This window comes from Phoca vitulina, unplaced genomic scaffold (assembly GCF_004348235.1).
Source record: "Phoca vitulina isolate PV1807 unplaced genomic scaffold, GSC_HSeal_1.0 scaffold112, whole genome shotgun sequence".
NCBI lineage: Eukaryota > Metazoa > Chordata > Mammalia > Carnivora > Phocidae > Phoca > Phoca vitulina.
In genome coordinates, this window is record NW_022589815.1 from 529793 (window position 1) to 545417 (window position 15625).

General features: G+C 42.0%; 1 protein-coding gene across 13 annotated transcripts in view; it reads right to left on the reverse strand.

Annotated features, from left to right (window-relative positions):
- Positions 1–15625, reverse strand: part of ARHGEF9 (Cdc42 guanine nucleotide exchange factor 9) — a 242450-nt gene that overhangs the window by 177114 nt on the left and 49711 nt on the right. For 4 of the 13 annotated variants that reach the window (XM_032398243.1, XM_032398233.1, XM_032398236.1 and 1 more), the window contains exon 1: positions 9058–9897. The exons of 4 other annotated variants lie outside the window; for them this stretch is intronic. Coding sequence is in view for 3 of the 9 variants with exons in the window: in XM_032398232.1 (XP_032254123.1) it covers positions 9051–9059 (9 nt within the window). In the remaining 6 variants the exon portion in view is untranslated. Of the gene's footprint in view, positions 1–4676; positions 4769–9046; positions 9898–9922; positions 9973–15625 lie in introns of those variants that run through there. 5 more of the 13 variants (XM_032398242.1, XM_032398230.1, XM_032398240.1 and 2 more) reach the window with 4 other exon arrangements.

Sequence of the window (15625 nt, forward strand, 5' to 3'; positions counted from 1 at the left end):
GTGCATGGCTCCCCCTCCTCTAATGAAGGCAGGCAGGCAGAGAGATCAGAGCTGCCAGAACTATTCCCAGAGCTGGCTATGGATATGCAGTGCTGGCCTCTTCTGGGCCCTGCGGGTAGATGGTTGCACAACACAGGGCTGCATCCAGGGCTCCCTCCCTCAGGAGAACTAATGTAGTCTGCAGGAGATTCTAGGATTCCTTGTCCCTCATCTCACTGCCTGGTACCCCAAGGGCTGCTGACAAGTGTGCTCCCCTCCAGGAGGTTATATAATACTACTGTTCTCCCAGTTTCTCTGTCAGCTTGCTTTCTCCAGCCAGACTTGAGAGTGCATTCAGGTCTCTGATCCAGCCAAAGGAGCACTGAGCCAGCATCCTACAGCAGAGGTAGCAGGTTACAGAGGATAAAGGCCTGATTTGAGGAGTCAGGATCCCAGGCCCATCACTGAAACCTTGGACAAGTCCCCTTTCCCTTAATTTTCTCACTTGTAAAATAGGAAATAGAAAAGGGAGAGGCATGCTGCAGATCTCCAAGGTATCCTTATCTCTGCCCGAACCCCCTCTCCCACCCAAGGCTGTCCTATCTTCCAAGCAGTCTGTCTGCACTGGGCAGAGCTATCCCCACTCTCCTAATCCCAATTCCCCTAATGACTAAGGTCTACACTGGCAAGATGATTACCTGAAATTCTAGACTCTGTCCTCCCCCTCATCCTAGGCCCATTTCAACCATACTAGTTCTGCTTTTTCCTGTTCTATATAGAAGTTTCTGGTTCAAATTTCATTTGAGAACATGGATCTTCTATTCAGTCCACTCCTCATTTTAATGACTTGGAAACTGAGGCCAGGTGGGGAAGGGCCTTGATCAAGTTCTGGCAACAAGGTAGGAACAGAGCCATGGCTTGCTTCCAGGGACCCCAAGACCATTTCCAGTGTTTTTATTTCCTACTGAAGGTCTGCCTTCCATACACTGTGTCTCTGCTATGGATTCATAACTTTCTCTCTCCTCTGCTACCAACTCTTAACCTTGATGCTCAAAGACAAAATGGCCAATTTTTGTCAGGGGAAAACTAGCACAGAAGAATGATAAGGGCAAGAAAGAACTTACCTTAAACACATCCCTCCCTTAATGTTTCCTTTTCCTCCAGGTTGGCCCTTTTCCCCTTTCTTTTAAGCTCCCTCCTGAGTTCTGCTCTATGTTAGTGGAACCTCTTCAATTCTGAGTCATGACCACATTCTGACTAGGGTCCACTATGTAGGCTACACTGGAAGAACTGCAGGATGTGGTATCAAGAGGTAGTTCTAGGTCAAGAACTACCACTTCCTGAACTGTGTGACCTTGAGTAAGTCACTTAATCTCTTTATGCCTCAGTTTCCTCAACTACTTCCAGGTTTTGGAAGTAGCCAGTGAAATAACTAGGGAACTTTATTTGTTAAAATTCTTATTAACAGTATTAGTATTAAGTAAATAAATGGCTACTTAAAATACCACAGGAAGGGGTCCAGGGCTGTCAAAACAGCCAGCCCCTTTCCTCCTTTCCCAGACCTATGAGACTGATACTTTATCTATAAGAGGCAGATCTCAATCATCCACGCAACATGTCTTTTTAATGACTGCTAAATCTCAAACTGGCATCCCACTGTCACTCAGCTCTCTGTAGGGCTCCCTTCCCTGCTGGCAGCCACTGTGTGCTCAATGAATACAACCTATAGTTGAGTGTTTTAGAAGAAACCTAAGCCAAATATAATTAGGAAGGCAAGTCTATTACCCCCAAAATCACCTTATGCATTTCAAACCTGCTATAAGGGATCTGTGGATTACCTGCTGGTTTTGAATAATAATATTCTTAATCATTTTGATCATTTTTATTAATCACAAAGTAAGCACACATCATTAGAGCCAGAAGAAATCTTTGAAGCTATCTAATCCTCCTAATCTTATTTGCAGATGAAGAATCCAAATGTCAGAGGGGAGAAGTAATTTACCCAAGGTCACCCAGCAAATGAACAGAATCTTCCCCACTATTACAGCAAATGCACAGGGACTGACTCTTTTTCCTGAAGGGTTCAAACCATCTCACAGCTGATAATTTTAAATACAAATAAGTCCCCAGACCACTCACTCTCTAGGGTTGAGTCCTTTTTAGAGTGGGCATGAGCCCCTCAAATTCAAGGCCCCCACAATCCTAGAATAAAATCTCACCATCTGTGAAGGCCGCCTATTCAGGTGTATGATAAGCTAGATTCGGGCTGATCTGACATTTCCTTTTAACGTAGCAGTCGTTCTCATTCCTGGCTGAACATTCCTGTCACCTCATGGAGCTTTTAAAAAATATTGATGCCAGGGCCTCACTAGATCTCCCCCAGAGATTATGGGAATTGTTAGTTTTGTAAACTTCCCAGGTGATTCCAATGTGCAGCCAGGGCTGAGAACCACGGGTTAATAGAAACAATTCAGGCTGAGAAGTCATCAGAGAGGGAGACCAACCATGAGAGACTCTTAACTATAGGAAACAAACTGAGGGTTTCTGGAGGGGAGGTGGGTGGGGGGATGGAGTAATTGGGTGATGGGCATTAAGGATGGCATGTGATGTGACAAGCACTGGGTGTTATATGCAACTGATGAATTACTGAACTCTACATTTGAAACTAATGATGTACTATATTTGGCTAATAGAAATTAAATAATGTGTATATATATATATATATATATATATATATATATATATATAAAGAAAGAAGTTTCTTTATATATTTAAGTATATATATAAAGAAAGAAAAGAAAAAAGAAAAAAAAAGAATTCAGCCAACCAAGTGAAACATGCACAAAGATTTCTCTGAACTTTTTGAAAATCAAATATATTCTGTTTAAAAGCTGCATCTATGATGTCTTGTTTTTCTAAAAAGGGGAAAAGAAAGTGATGGTACACAGAATTTACAGTTGTGGCACTGGCCCTCAGCAAATCCTGGACCCAGTTAAGAAACATAGTTAAAAAGAAAAAAAGAAACATACAGTTTATGGGTATTAAAAGAAAATAGGGAACTCTGGAGCCTGCAATAAGATTTACCAGGATTAAGATGCCAAGTGATTCATACTCCTTTTTCTGATGAGGTCATTGGCTTGATAGATGATTACCATGAACCTAGCATACCTCTTGATGTCTACAAAGCATACAACAAATCTATCATACCACATTATCCTCATTAACACGTTGGTAGAATAAGTGACGGCAAAGTCCAGTGGATTTTGCACTGGCTGACCAGATATATACAAAAATTCACGGACTGTAACTCCAAGAAAGGGCTCTGGTGAAATTAACCCCATCATATTGAACATTTCTTTGAATCACCAATTTGGATGGCACTTATTCAGTTTCCAAATAATGAATGCTAGAAGAAACTGCTAATTTGTTTCATGGCATAAAGAAAAAGAAATTAGCCCACCCCCAAAGCATGAATAGACCAACCCAAGGAAATAAAGTTTAACTAATGCAATGCTAGAAGGGACTGCTAATTTGTTGCACAGCATAAAGAAAAAAAATTTAAAGCCCATAAAAAGCTAGAATGGACTAACCAAACAAAATAAAATTTAATGAATTTGGTTCAAAAAAGCCTCAAAGAACCAATTCCACAACAGAGTGGAAGACTGGACTAAATAGCAAAGCGTTTGAGCCTACAGTCCAAAAAGGTAGTACAATGGCCCTTAATGCTGACTGCACATGTTTGAATTACTTTGGGGAGCCTTAAATTTTTAATTTAGGAAAAAAAGCTGCCCGGGACCTATCTCACACCAATTAAATCAGAATTTCTCAGAGTGGGGACCTGGTTCGGATATTTAAAAACTCCCCAACTGATCTGAATGTTCAGGGAGGGTTGAGAACCAATAGAAGGCAACATTTTAGATATTTCACAGACAGATCAGTCACTTTGTACTTAATTTTGATCAAGTAGCACCTGGAGTAGCATAATCAGTTCTGGGCAGCACATTTTTAAAGAAATACAGAAAAATAAAAGTACTTCGAAAGGAAAGACAATTGTATGAAAACTGCAGTTCCTTCAAAACATTCTGTATCTTAAGCTTCAACAATTCACACTGCTTTTCTCCTTAAAGATCCCAAATACTGAGTTTTCATAAGACTAAAGGAAACTCTTTGATGTATATTCAAGATAAAAAGACATTTTATTGAATAAGGAATTCTGTACAAAATTGCTATAAAAATAAAAAGTATGAAAAAGCACTAAAAATGTGAGTAAGCTGAGGAAGATAGTATGACTTCAGGAATGACTCACACACCTCCCTCTCTACCTGACCTCGTTCAGCTTCACACTACCTGGGAATGATCAACTCTGACTCTCCCCACTCTCCATTTGAAAGGCAGACCTATGTCCATCCAACCAATATCTCTGACCTTTACTTACCTCATCTGTAAAACGGAATAACAAACATCCTTACCCACTTCACAAGGTTGATGTGATGCACCAAATTAGAAAAGATGTGAAATTGCTTTGTAAATTCCACAGACCCATGCACTGACAAGGGATTACTAGTACTGTCATTACTGGATTGCATCCCAAGTCTTCTCTGTCCTCTAGGCACTTACCCCTTCATAGCTTTTCCACTTTATGCTTTGGTGCCAGTGTAAAGCATGCTTAACTAAATGCTCTTGAGAGCTAGACTCACCTAATGACAGGAGACACTCTGGGCAGATATCAGAAGAGCTAAGCTTTGTTTCTTAGACTAAGGATTCTTAGAAAGCCAGAGCCTCAGTTGGCCTAGAACAAATTGCAGAACTAGAAATAAGAGCCAGAAAGTATAAAATTCTTCGCCTCCATCCCACTTCTTGGGGCAAAGCTACTGGGGCTGGATCCAGAAGCTTTGTGTGAGATCTTCTGAGGAGGCAGTTATTTTGGGAGAATAGGTTCAATTCTCAATTATGTCCTCATCCAGAGCAAACACTCCACAGGCCAAAGGGAGCAGAGGCCAAGATAACAGACAAAGACTAGGAGGACATGCTTTGTCCCATCCCTGCAACTGTGAGACTGTGCCTTCTGGTCATAGCCAGGCACTCTCAATCTGAGCCTCACCACAGGGCAGAAGATTACCTTGCCCACAGGCTCACTGGGATCTCTCAGCTCCCTAAAAATTTAATCACCCACACCTGTAAATGAGAATCAGCCAAGGCCCAGACCTGTTCACCAGGCCCACAATCAAAATGGCCTTCCTAATTTGCCCAGCCTTCCCATTTGGAAACTACTCAGAGACCAATGACATAGAAACAAAAGCCCCTAAATTCCACACTGCAGCCAGCATGAGCAGAGTTCCCTAAGCCACAAACAAAACTGGGACACTCTACACAAGTAGCTGCTACAGGTTCTGACAGATAGGGGCTGTCTCAATAGGGGAAAAGCACTGCTCAGTTTGTTCCCACCATACTATCCCTTCACCTCCTCTCTGCCTCAGCCAAGTCAGGGTGAAAAAATATTTTTCAGGGTCTACAGACTTCCTTGCACTAAAGCTGGACTGTGAAATGACTCAGTTAATCTTAAGAAGGCATTTGGAAGAAAGGAGAAAAGAATTTGAACCCAGGAGCCTTCCAATAAATAGTCCCCATGGCTGGAATGAAGCTAGGCTCCATACGCCTTCTGTGGATGTGTTTTCCGGCATTTGCAGGCAATGAGGATCTTGCTTTTTCTTTGTCCACTTCCCCAAAAGCATCTCTCCAAGTCCTGCTGGACTCCAGCTCCCTTTCTCTAGAGGCCTTCGCGCCTGGACCTTTAAAGGGTGGGCTCCAGAGCTCAGCAGGAGCTGAGTGAAGCAGGAGGTTGCTAGGATACTGGTAAAGGGCTGCTCATCAATCCCCTGGTGGGGAGCTGGGAGGGAAAATTTCTGAGCTGGAATTTTTGTCCTTTCTAAGAGCAAAAGCTTATCCTCTACCCAAAGAGGTCAGAGAAGAGGAAAGGAAACTAGAAACTTAGTTGGGAAAAGTTGGGACAATCATAAATGAAAAGCCCTCTTCTCTTCCTACTCCTCCTTCTTCCACCACCCACCCACTTAGAGCAGGAATGGGGGCAGGGTAGGAGGCTGTATCAGAGGGAGGAGTAAATGGAGAAGGGAGAAGATGAAGATAAGAGGCAGGAGAGGGAAGAATAAAAAGTCATATACAGAGGGTTCCACTCCTCTGGGCTGCATTTTTCATTTTCTCCCACTCTTCTCTTTTTGCATATCCTCACAAGTCTGAAGGAGAAATGCCAAACCTTTAGGATTCACACAAGTAAAAAGTCATACTGCCAACTTTGGTTCTCTACTTCCCAAACTCCCTTTTAGCTGCTCTTGGGTGGCCTGCCATCTGGCTAGCAACATCCCCTTATTTGCCTAGAGATAAGTTAATTTGAAAAATGCTTACCCATTTTGCCAGCTAAATTACTGATGGAAGGGCTCAGTCAAGCAACCCCTTTAGCCTAAGGGGTTGTGGGGTGGGGAGGCGTAGGAGTGGTAGGGGAAATACCCATTCATTCTGGCACCAGTCAAATCCTTACAGGCCCTAGCACAAGGAGGCCATTCAGAACTATGGAACACTCAATGCATGCCCTGCTATTTTTCCTCATTCCTAGCACAACCAACCCCCACCCACATTCAAGAGTGTGCACCCTCTCCCCTCCACACACACAGAAGGGTGTACATACACACCCACAAACATACTGCCACACACCCTACACACATACATTCCCAAAGGTTCTCTGCCAAGGGTCTGTCAGGCACCCAGAGGTAAAGGTTGTGGCATTTCAAGACACTACTTTGCCACAAACCTGGCTCAAAGACTAACCTTAGAGAACCCTTCTCACCTTAAAGGGGAAAAAAAGCAAAAAGCATTCCACTGTTATAGTCCAGTTTTCTTCCCACACAGCTAGGTAAAAAAATCTCTTAGGTAAAACTTAAGTTTCTCCAGATACCAGCAACCAGGTATTTCCTCCCCCACCCCATCACCCATTGATAAATATTTCATTTTCCTTTTCACTTGTCTTTCTAGTTCATCCCCCTCTGATTTCAAGTGTCTACGGGCACCCAAAATCACCAAATGCAATAACTTGGAGGTCACCTAGTCCAACCATCCCCAAATGCTAATGTTATAGGGAACCCCAAACACATTAAGAAAAAAAAAATGTCCAAGGTCAAATAATCTCTCAACAGAGAGAACCCAAGTCTGTAGCTGCCCAGCCTAGAGATTTTCCTGTCCAACGTGTCTCAAAACAAAGTGCCCAGCCAAAACATAAGCTTACTTTAGATAATACCACTGGAGCTAAGGGTATGTGGTGGGGTTGGGGGATCACAAGATTCTCTTTGCAAAGAAACAAGTTCAGTTCAATTCAGCCCCCCTCCCAACAAAGGAACCAAAGAGTAAATAAGAATCTTCCCAGATTCTCAAGAATAAGCAAACTTCCCAGATCATGCTTATACCATGGTACCAACAGAATAATAATAATAAAAAGCCTTTTACCCACACGGAGCCAAGAGCACACACCCTGAGCCTTAAAACCTCTTCTGACGCCATTAAATAATACTCTCTGGGTTCTGCGATCAGGACAATTTCAAGAACCCCCTTCACAGCCCCTTTCCCTTCATAATCATTTCCAAAGAGATTGAACAATAGGAAATGGAACTTGACAGCACAAGCCAGCAGATTTGTACATCACACGTGAGCAGCCACCCCCATGGGTGTAGGGGGAACATGCGTGTAGACTGTATGACCCTGATTCATTGCTACATGGGCCAGAAACAGCACTATTTCAAGTCAGGTAAACACAGAATGGAATACCTGCCAATCAGTGGGTGGAGGTAGGGGGAAAATAAGTATCATGCACATTGGCATCAGAGACCATTTTTTCTTGGCTTTTCCAAAAGCCTTCTCAGCAGAAAGAAAAATATAAAAATAATAGCAATAATGACAGCAACCACCACCACTACCATCTGATACAGAAATGCAAATATATGTCAAAACTGAATGTTGCTTCTAGCTCATGTTCCCCCCAGCTCTCAGCCCATTCCACCCAGACTTTTTTTGGGGGGAGGGGGTGCTCAGAACTCTTAATTTAGCATGATACATACTTTCATTTTGTTATGGAAATCTTTCAATTAGAGACCTCTGATCTTTAAAGAACAAGAAAGCAAACAAAACCCACCACTTTATCATTAGCACTAGCAAGTTCTATTTAAAAATGTAGCTCAACATCAATGCAAATAAAATTATCCAAAGAAGCATATACGAATACTATTATTCCCAGGGTGGGTAAAGAGCTGGCTTTTGTTGTCTTTCAGAGGACACATAGAGAAAATCGACAAACTCAAATCCAGGGGTACAATCTTCTTTGGGAAAAGGAACCCAAACAGCTCTTGTCAATGTCTCCTCTTGCCAATTCATAAACATCAAAGAAGGCTTTTATGTTTCAGTCCATAATTCCAAAGAAACTGACATTTAATGCTTTAAGAAATGTTTTAAAGGTGGCTTCTTTCCAAATTGGAAACTATGAACTAAACCCTGGACAGCAAATTGAGTCAGGATATAGTCACCAACTGCCAGCTCAATACACCCCACCACATCACTTCTCAAATTCTTCTCATTAGAAACTAAAGAATCATTTCCCCTAAATTCATTCCTTGTTTCAATGTTTTTCCCTCTTCACATCCAGGGCAGGACTGTCTTTCCCAAAATGTCAAAAATCCATCACGCTCTTCCCACAACCATCCTTGTCCAAAAACAAACCCAAATTCACTCGTGATGGCAAGATAGAATTTTTGACTAAAATTCCCTGATGGAATTTAAAGGTAGTTTTCAAGAAAATGAATTGACAAAACACCACAAACAGCAAAGCCACTGTTTAAGGGCGCAGATCTTGCTCCGTGAACGTCACATAAATGGAGAATGCACACACACATGCACACTTAAATAGAATGCATTTCTTTATCAACAATTTTACTCAAGCAATAAGCAACTACATTCACAGGCATATTTAAAAGACAAGACATGACAAAAGATTTAGGGAGAGATAATATACCAACGTCATACATATCACAGCGAGGCCATGTTGAAGCTCAAAACGTTTTCCCCCCTGAGTAAGAAATTTTGCTTGCTCTTTCTCTCCCTTTCTTTCCCTGTCTCTGTCTGTCTCTTTTTTATTCTCGGTGGTTCTCGGGATGAAATCAAAGCGAGAGTTCGCAACAGCTCAGGAAGCTGGACTCCATTCAGCGCGTTCCCAGAAAAAACATGAGTATGACATTGACAAGCAGGAGGACTACAATCACGGCAAAAACAACTACAGTTTGCACATCCAGGGTCATGGTGCAATGCAGAACACTGTAGTGTTCCAAGTGGGGGGCCGGCAGATTGGGAGATGTCAGTCTCTGTTCTGTCAGACTGTCCATACAGCCACCATGCTAGAAAGGAGAGGAGGAAGTCGGATGGTTGGGGAAGGGCTGGGTTTGGCGCCCGAGTTTGGTATGGGGGGAGGGGATGGGGACAGGGGAGATTGATTTCCCCCTTCTCAGGATTAAGCTGATCTTTCTTCCCTAGCTGAGAAATCTTAGCTCGCGCTGAAATCGGCAGAATCCAGCATTCTCTCTCGGGCGCCAAGCAAAAGGCAAAATCCTGGCTTTCAAAGAGAAAGGCGGGAGGAACCAGTGCGAGGTTCTCCTGCGCCTGTTCGGTTGTCTGTCCGGGCGTGCGTCTGTCCACCTGCCTGGCTACAGGTCAGTCGCGGTCTCCCCTACTCCCTCTAGGTCGCTCGCTTTCCTAGTTTCCTCGTTTTTCTAGCCTGCTTGCTTGCTCTCTCCGCGGTGCTCCAGGCTTCCAGCCTCTCATTTAAATCCTGCCTTGCTGGCTCTCTCCCTCTCCTCTCCCCACCCCCCAGCCCGTAGGCGGTGTTTTTATTCACCCAGCGGCTGTGGGCGCCTGCGTGAGGAGCTGCGGGAGCTGCTGACAGTACCCTCGGCCAATAGCAAATGCTGCAGCCGCGCGTTTACTCGCTGGGTGGGGCGGGACTTCAGCTGGCGTGCTAGCCCCTGCAACCAATCGGAGGGCCCAAGCCTTCCCTTCCCCCCCGCCCCTAGCGCGAGCCAATGGCTGCCGGCTCTGGCGTGGGGGTGGGGAGTTTGTTGGGGGTGGGTTGAGGGGAATGTAGGGAGAGGAAGGGGGGGTGCACACAGAAGTGGGAGGAAAGGAGAGGGCGTGGCTGGGAGGGAGGGAAGGAGGAATAAAGGGAAGACTAATGGAAGGGGGGAGAGAGAAGGAAAGATGGGAAGGAGGGAGAAGCGATCGGGGATAAGGTGAAGAAAGAGAAGGGTGAAGGAAAATAAGGGAAAAAAAGGTTGAAGAAGAGGGAAAAGGAAGGGAAAAAAGGGATAGGTAGGTGGGGAGGTGGCATGCCTTGGCATCCACTTATTTTGGAGTCTGGGCCAAGGAGAAAGCAAAGGTTTCTTTGGCCACTGCCTAAGTATTTACAGGCAACTCATAATTAGCTATACGCATTAAAAAAAACAGTGCTGTCGACAGAACCACAAGGACACACTACAAATTATCCAAAATCCAATTCTGTTCGGCCTTCTCTGATATCCCTGCACTTGCAGGTTCATTTTCTTTCCTGTTTGCGGTTTCTTTAGACTATGACTGCACTCTTCCAGCAAGTTGGGTACTATGAAGAGAAGCCAACTTTGCAGTTGAAAAAGCCTCTACAAAACTTGCAATATGCTTGTAATCACTGTCCTGCTCTGTGTTCCTGATTCTGTGTCTGGAACTAGGGAAAAAGCCCTGGACGGGAAGGTTTCAGATTTACTCCCAGCCCTACTTTAAGCTTGCTTTATGACTTTTGGGCAACTCCTTTCCCCTCTCCTGGCCTCCATCTCCCTTCTGTCACATGAGGACTTAGACCTACCTGAAAATTCAGTGAAAACTCTGAACCTTCACCTCAGAAAAAATATATGCAATTTCAGCAGGCTCCTGGGCCTTCAAAAACCCAGCACTCCCTTATACAGATCTCTAAGGGCCCTTCTTCCTCTTACATCCTAGGACTCTAAAAGTGAACAGATAGATATTGGTAGAGGGGGCGGAAACTAGATTAGCCAGGAGTAGAACAAATTAAGTTCTGGAACTCCTAGAATACTATAGACTCTAAGAGGAATGAGAAATTGCTATTTATTCTCTAGAAATCGTTGAGGCTAGAACAGTCATCTTAACTAAATGACTGGAAATTCTGAATGAATGCAGGTCATAAACAAAATGGCCCCTAGCCCTACAAGATAGAATAAAACCCAAAGAAGTCCCCACTTCAAAGGTTTGGGCTTATAATACCACCTATGAATGACTCATGCCAAAACAAACAACATAAAACCCTGAATCAGATCAAGCTTCTAGATCAATTATCAATGTATAGAATACACAGAGGACAGAAAAACATATTAAACTGCAATATGGAATTAAAGACTAAAAAACAAAAACAAAAACAAAACAACTACAGGACCAACAACCCGGCTTTTTAACAAATAAATAGGAAGGAAAAGGTTTGACTTAGGTGGAACGTGTGTGTGTGTGTGTGTGTGTGCGCACGCATGTGCGTGTGCTTCTGCACACACACATTTGTGATATTTATGAAACAACAGGAAATTTGAACAGGCTGGGCACTTGATGATAATAAGAATCGCTATTACTTGCTTAGATGTTATAATGATATTATGGCAAAGTTTAACAAAATGGGGGCAATAGGGATAATTTTTGTGACGTTGAATTTGGCAATGGTTTCTTAGATATGACATGAAAAACACAAGCAACAACAACAAAATAGATAAATTGGACTTCATCAAGATTAAAAACTTTTGTGCTTCAAAGGATACTATCAAGAGTATGAAAAGACAGCTCACAGAATGGAAAAAAACATTTGGAAGTCATATATCTGATAAGAAACTTGTACCTAGAATATATAAAGAGCTCTTACAAGTCAATTATAAAAAGAATAACTCAATTAAAAAACTGGCAAAGGTTCTGAAAAACATTTTTTCCAAAGAAATAGTCAATAAGCACATGGAAAGATGTTCAACATATTAGCCATCAGGAGAATGCAAATCAAATGCAGGAAATGCAAATGCAAGATATTTACTACAAACATTACTTATAATAAGATACCCCAAGAATGGTTATAATAGAAAAGCTAGATGTGGAGAAATCTGAACCTTCATAACAGTGCTGGTCAAAATGGTTGAAGCTACTTTGGAAAACAGTCTGGTAGTTCCTCAAAAAATTAAACATAGGGTTACTATTTGACCCAACAATTCCACTTCTATGCATATACCTAAGAGAAATGGGGAAAAAATGCCCACACAAAATCTTGTATATGAACGTTCATAATAACATTACTCACAATAGCCAAAAGATGGAGAAAACTCAAATGTCCATCAGCTGATGAATGGATAAACAAAATGTGGTATAGCCATACAATGGAATATTATTCAGCCATAAAAAGGAATAGAGTACTATTACTGCAACAATATAGATGAACTTGGAAAATATTATGCTAAGTGAAAAAAACAGACAAAAAAAGGCTTTTGTATGATTCCATTTATATGAAATGTCCATATAATTATGGTTTAATGAAACTTTTGTTTCACTTATATATAAATGTAAATGTGCTAGATTGTGATGTAAAATTTGTTTTTTTTTTTTTAAGATTTTATTTATTTGAGAGAGAAAAAGAGAGAGAGACAGCACAAGTTGGGGGAAGGTAAGTAATCTGTGTTTTAACAATCCCAGGACCCTGAGATCATGACCTGATCTGGTCAGATCCTTAACCAACTGAGCCACCCAGGCACCCTGTAAAATTTATTTCTTATAGCAAGTAATTCCAAAATAGTTTAAAAGCCACTCTGCTAGATTATGATGAGACAGATACTAGTGATCACGACAGTACCATAATGTAAGCAACTAGAATCTTTCTCCTTGCTTTTTTTTTTAAGTTTTTATTTGAATTCCAGTTATTTAACATATAGTGTAATAGTAGTTTCAGGTGTACAATATAGTGATTGAACACTTCCATACATCACCCATTGCTCATCACAACAAGTGCACTCCTTAGTCCTCATCACCTATTTAACCCATCCTCCCATCCACCTCCCTTCTGGTGACCTGCAGTTTATTCTCCATAGTTAAGGGTCTGCTTCTTGGTTTGCCTCTCTCTCTCTTTTTCCCTTTGCTCATTTGTTTTGTTTCTTAAATTCCACTTATGAGTGAAATTATATGGTATTTGTCTTTCTCTGACTGACTCATTTTGCTTAACATAAGAGTCTCTAACTCCATACATGTCATTGCAAATGACAATATTTCCTTCTTTATTATGGCTGAGTAATATTCCATTGTGTATATATACCACATCTTTTTATCCATTCATCAGTGGCCACTTGGGCTATTTCCATAATTTGGCTATTGTAGATAATGCTGCTATAAACATTGGGGTGCATGTATCCCTTTGAATTAGTATTTTTGTATTCTTTGAGTAAATACCTAGTAGTGCAATTGCTGGATCATAGGGTAGTTCTATTTTTAACTTTTTGAGGACTCTCCATACTGTTTTCCATAGTGGCTGCACCAGTTTGCATTCCTACCAACAGTGTAGGAGGGTTCCTCTTTCTCCACATCCTTGCCAACACCTATTGTTTCTTGTTCTCCTTGCCTTTGAAAGGGCAATTATATCCTATCTCCACTTCATTGTCTATCGACCTTTCACTCCACTGCAGCCTGGCTTTCACTCCCATCATTTCATAGGGAACTAAAACCTCTTGTGAATATAAACAAATGATCAACTTGTTACTAAATGGCATGACCAATTTTCATCTTTATCTTCCTCAACTTCTCTTGCTCTTGATTCCATTGATACCTTTCTCCTTCCTGAAGTGCTCCCTTTGCCTTGGCGACATCATCCACATGACTTCTCTGGTTATACAGTCTTTACTTCCTGTCTGGGTTCTTCTTCAATCAATCATTTAAGGCCATGATTTCTCAGGGTTCTTCTAATCTCAGTCCCCTTATCTTCATTCCACACTTACACTGAATGGTGGACCCATCCATTCCCAAAGCTTGAACTACCAGATACATTACACACTGATGCACCTCCTTTCAACAAAGTTACTGAATACTAGGGGAACAAAATCCTTTCCTGCATACAGCTTACAATTCTCTGCTGATGTTCTCTTGAATTCCAGAGATGAATCTCCAACTGCCTTATGGATATCTCTTCCTGAATATGTCACAAGAACCTCAAACTTAGTCCAAAATTGAAATAATCTTTTCCCATCCCTGCCACTTTCCTCTTTCCCCTGAGTTCCCTGTCTTGTAGGAATGTCTCCTTACAAAAACCCTAGGAGATATCCGTAAGTCTTGTTTCTCATTCATCTTGCTTCCAGCCAACCAGTCCTCTAAGTCCTGGTAATTTTCTTCCTCCTTAATTTCTCTCTCATGTGTCCTTCCTCTGTCTCCCTGCTACCAGTATTTTTAATCAGTTCCTCATCACCTTTGATTCCATTACCATCCATTACTTGGTCTCTTGTGCTGCTCTCTGTCCCCAATTCAGCCTCTACTCTCCTGCCCAAATTATCTGTCTCAAAAGCATTTCTGCTCCTATCAATCCTATGGTAGATATTATAGACTGGTTGCTCAGGATCCATGCCACCCTCCTTCTAGCCGGCCCTCCTATATTGCTGAAAAGCTCAAAACCAAAAACCTACAACAGCCTGTCTTTTCTCAGGCTCCTTTGCATCCAGTGTTCTGGATGTGATTTATTTCTGGTAATCATATGCATACGCACAATATTTGGAAGGAGGTAATGACGCAGAAGCCATATTTCTGCTGCTTTTGTTGGCAAGCATAGTGATGGGGATTTTAGGGTTTCCTGCAGCCATGTTACTTTTCCATAGGCCCCAGTGTCTGGTCACTGGCTTTGTGTATTTGAGGAACCAGAGAATGGGATGATTTTATTTTATTTCATTTTATATTATTATTATTATATTATTATTATTATTTGCCAGTGAAGATCTAGAAAGCATGATGATACTCTAGTCAATAGTTAAGGCAGTGGCAGATTCTTGATTCTTAGACTTCAGATAAGGTGGTATGTTTCCAAAGCCCCTGATGACTCCTCACCTTCCTGTTTGTGGCACAGAAAACAGCTCCCCTGGTATTCTGGGAGTTATTCCTGGAAGCCCAGCCTAAAGGTTGCACCTCTAGCCCTTACCCCAATTTTGGAAGCACCTGATTTTCTGTATTAGGACCCTTTCTACTGAAAATAACTAGAGTGATTTAATTTCTGCAGCTGAAGCCTGACTTATATAACTCCACTGCTTAAAGTCCTTCCATAACTCCCCACTGCCTTTACGGCAAATGCCGTATAATGCCTTGCCAATCTGGTGTCCTTTGGTTTTTCTAACCTCAGATTTCACCAATGCCCTCTCATTCTCCACTCTCCAGCTAAACAGAGCCTACCATAGTTCTCATAACCATCAGGTTCTCTTGCCTCAAGAACTATGCAACTACTGCTATCCTTCCTGAGCCCCCATCTCAAAACTCAACTCAAGTGTCACCTCCTCCAGAAGGCTTTCTC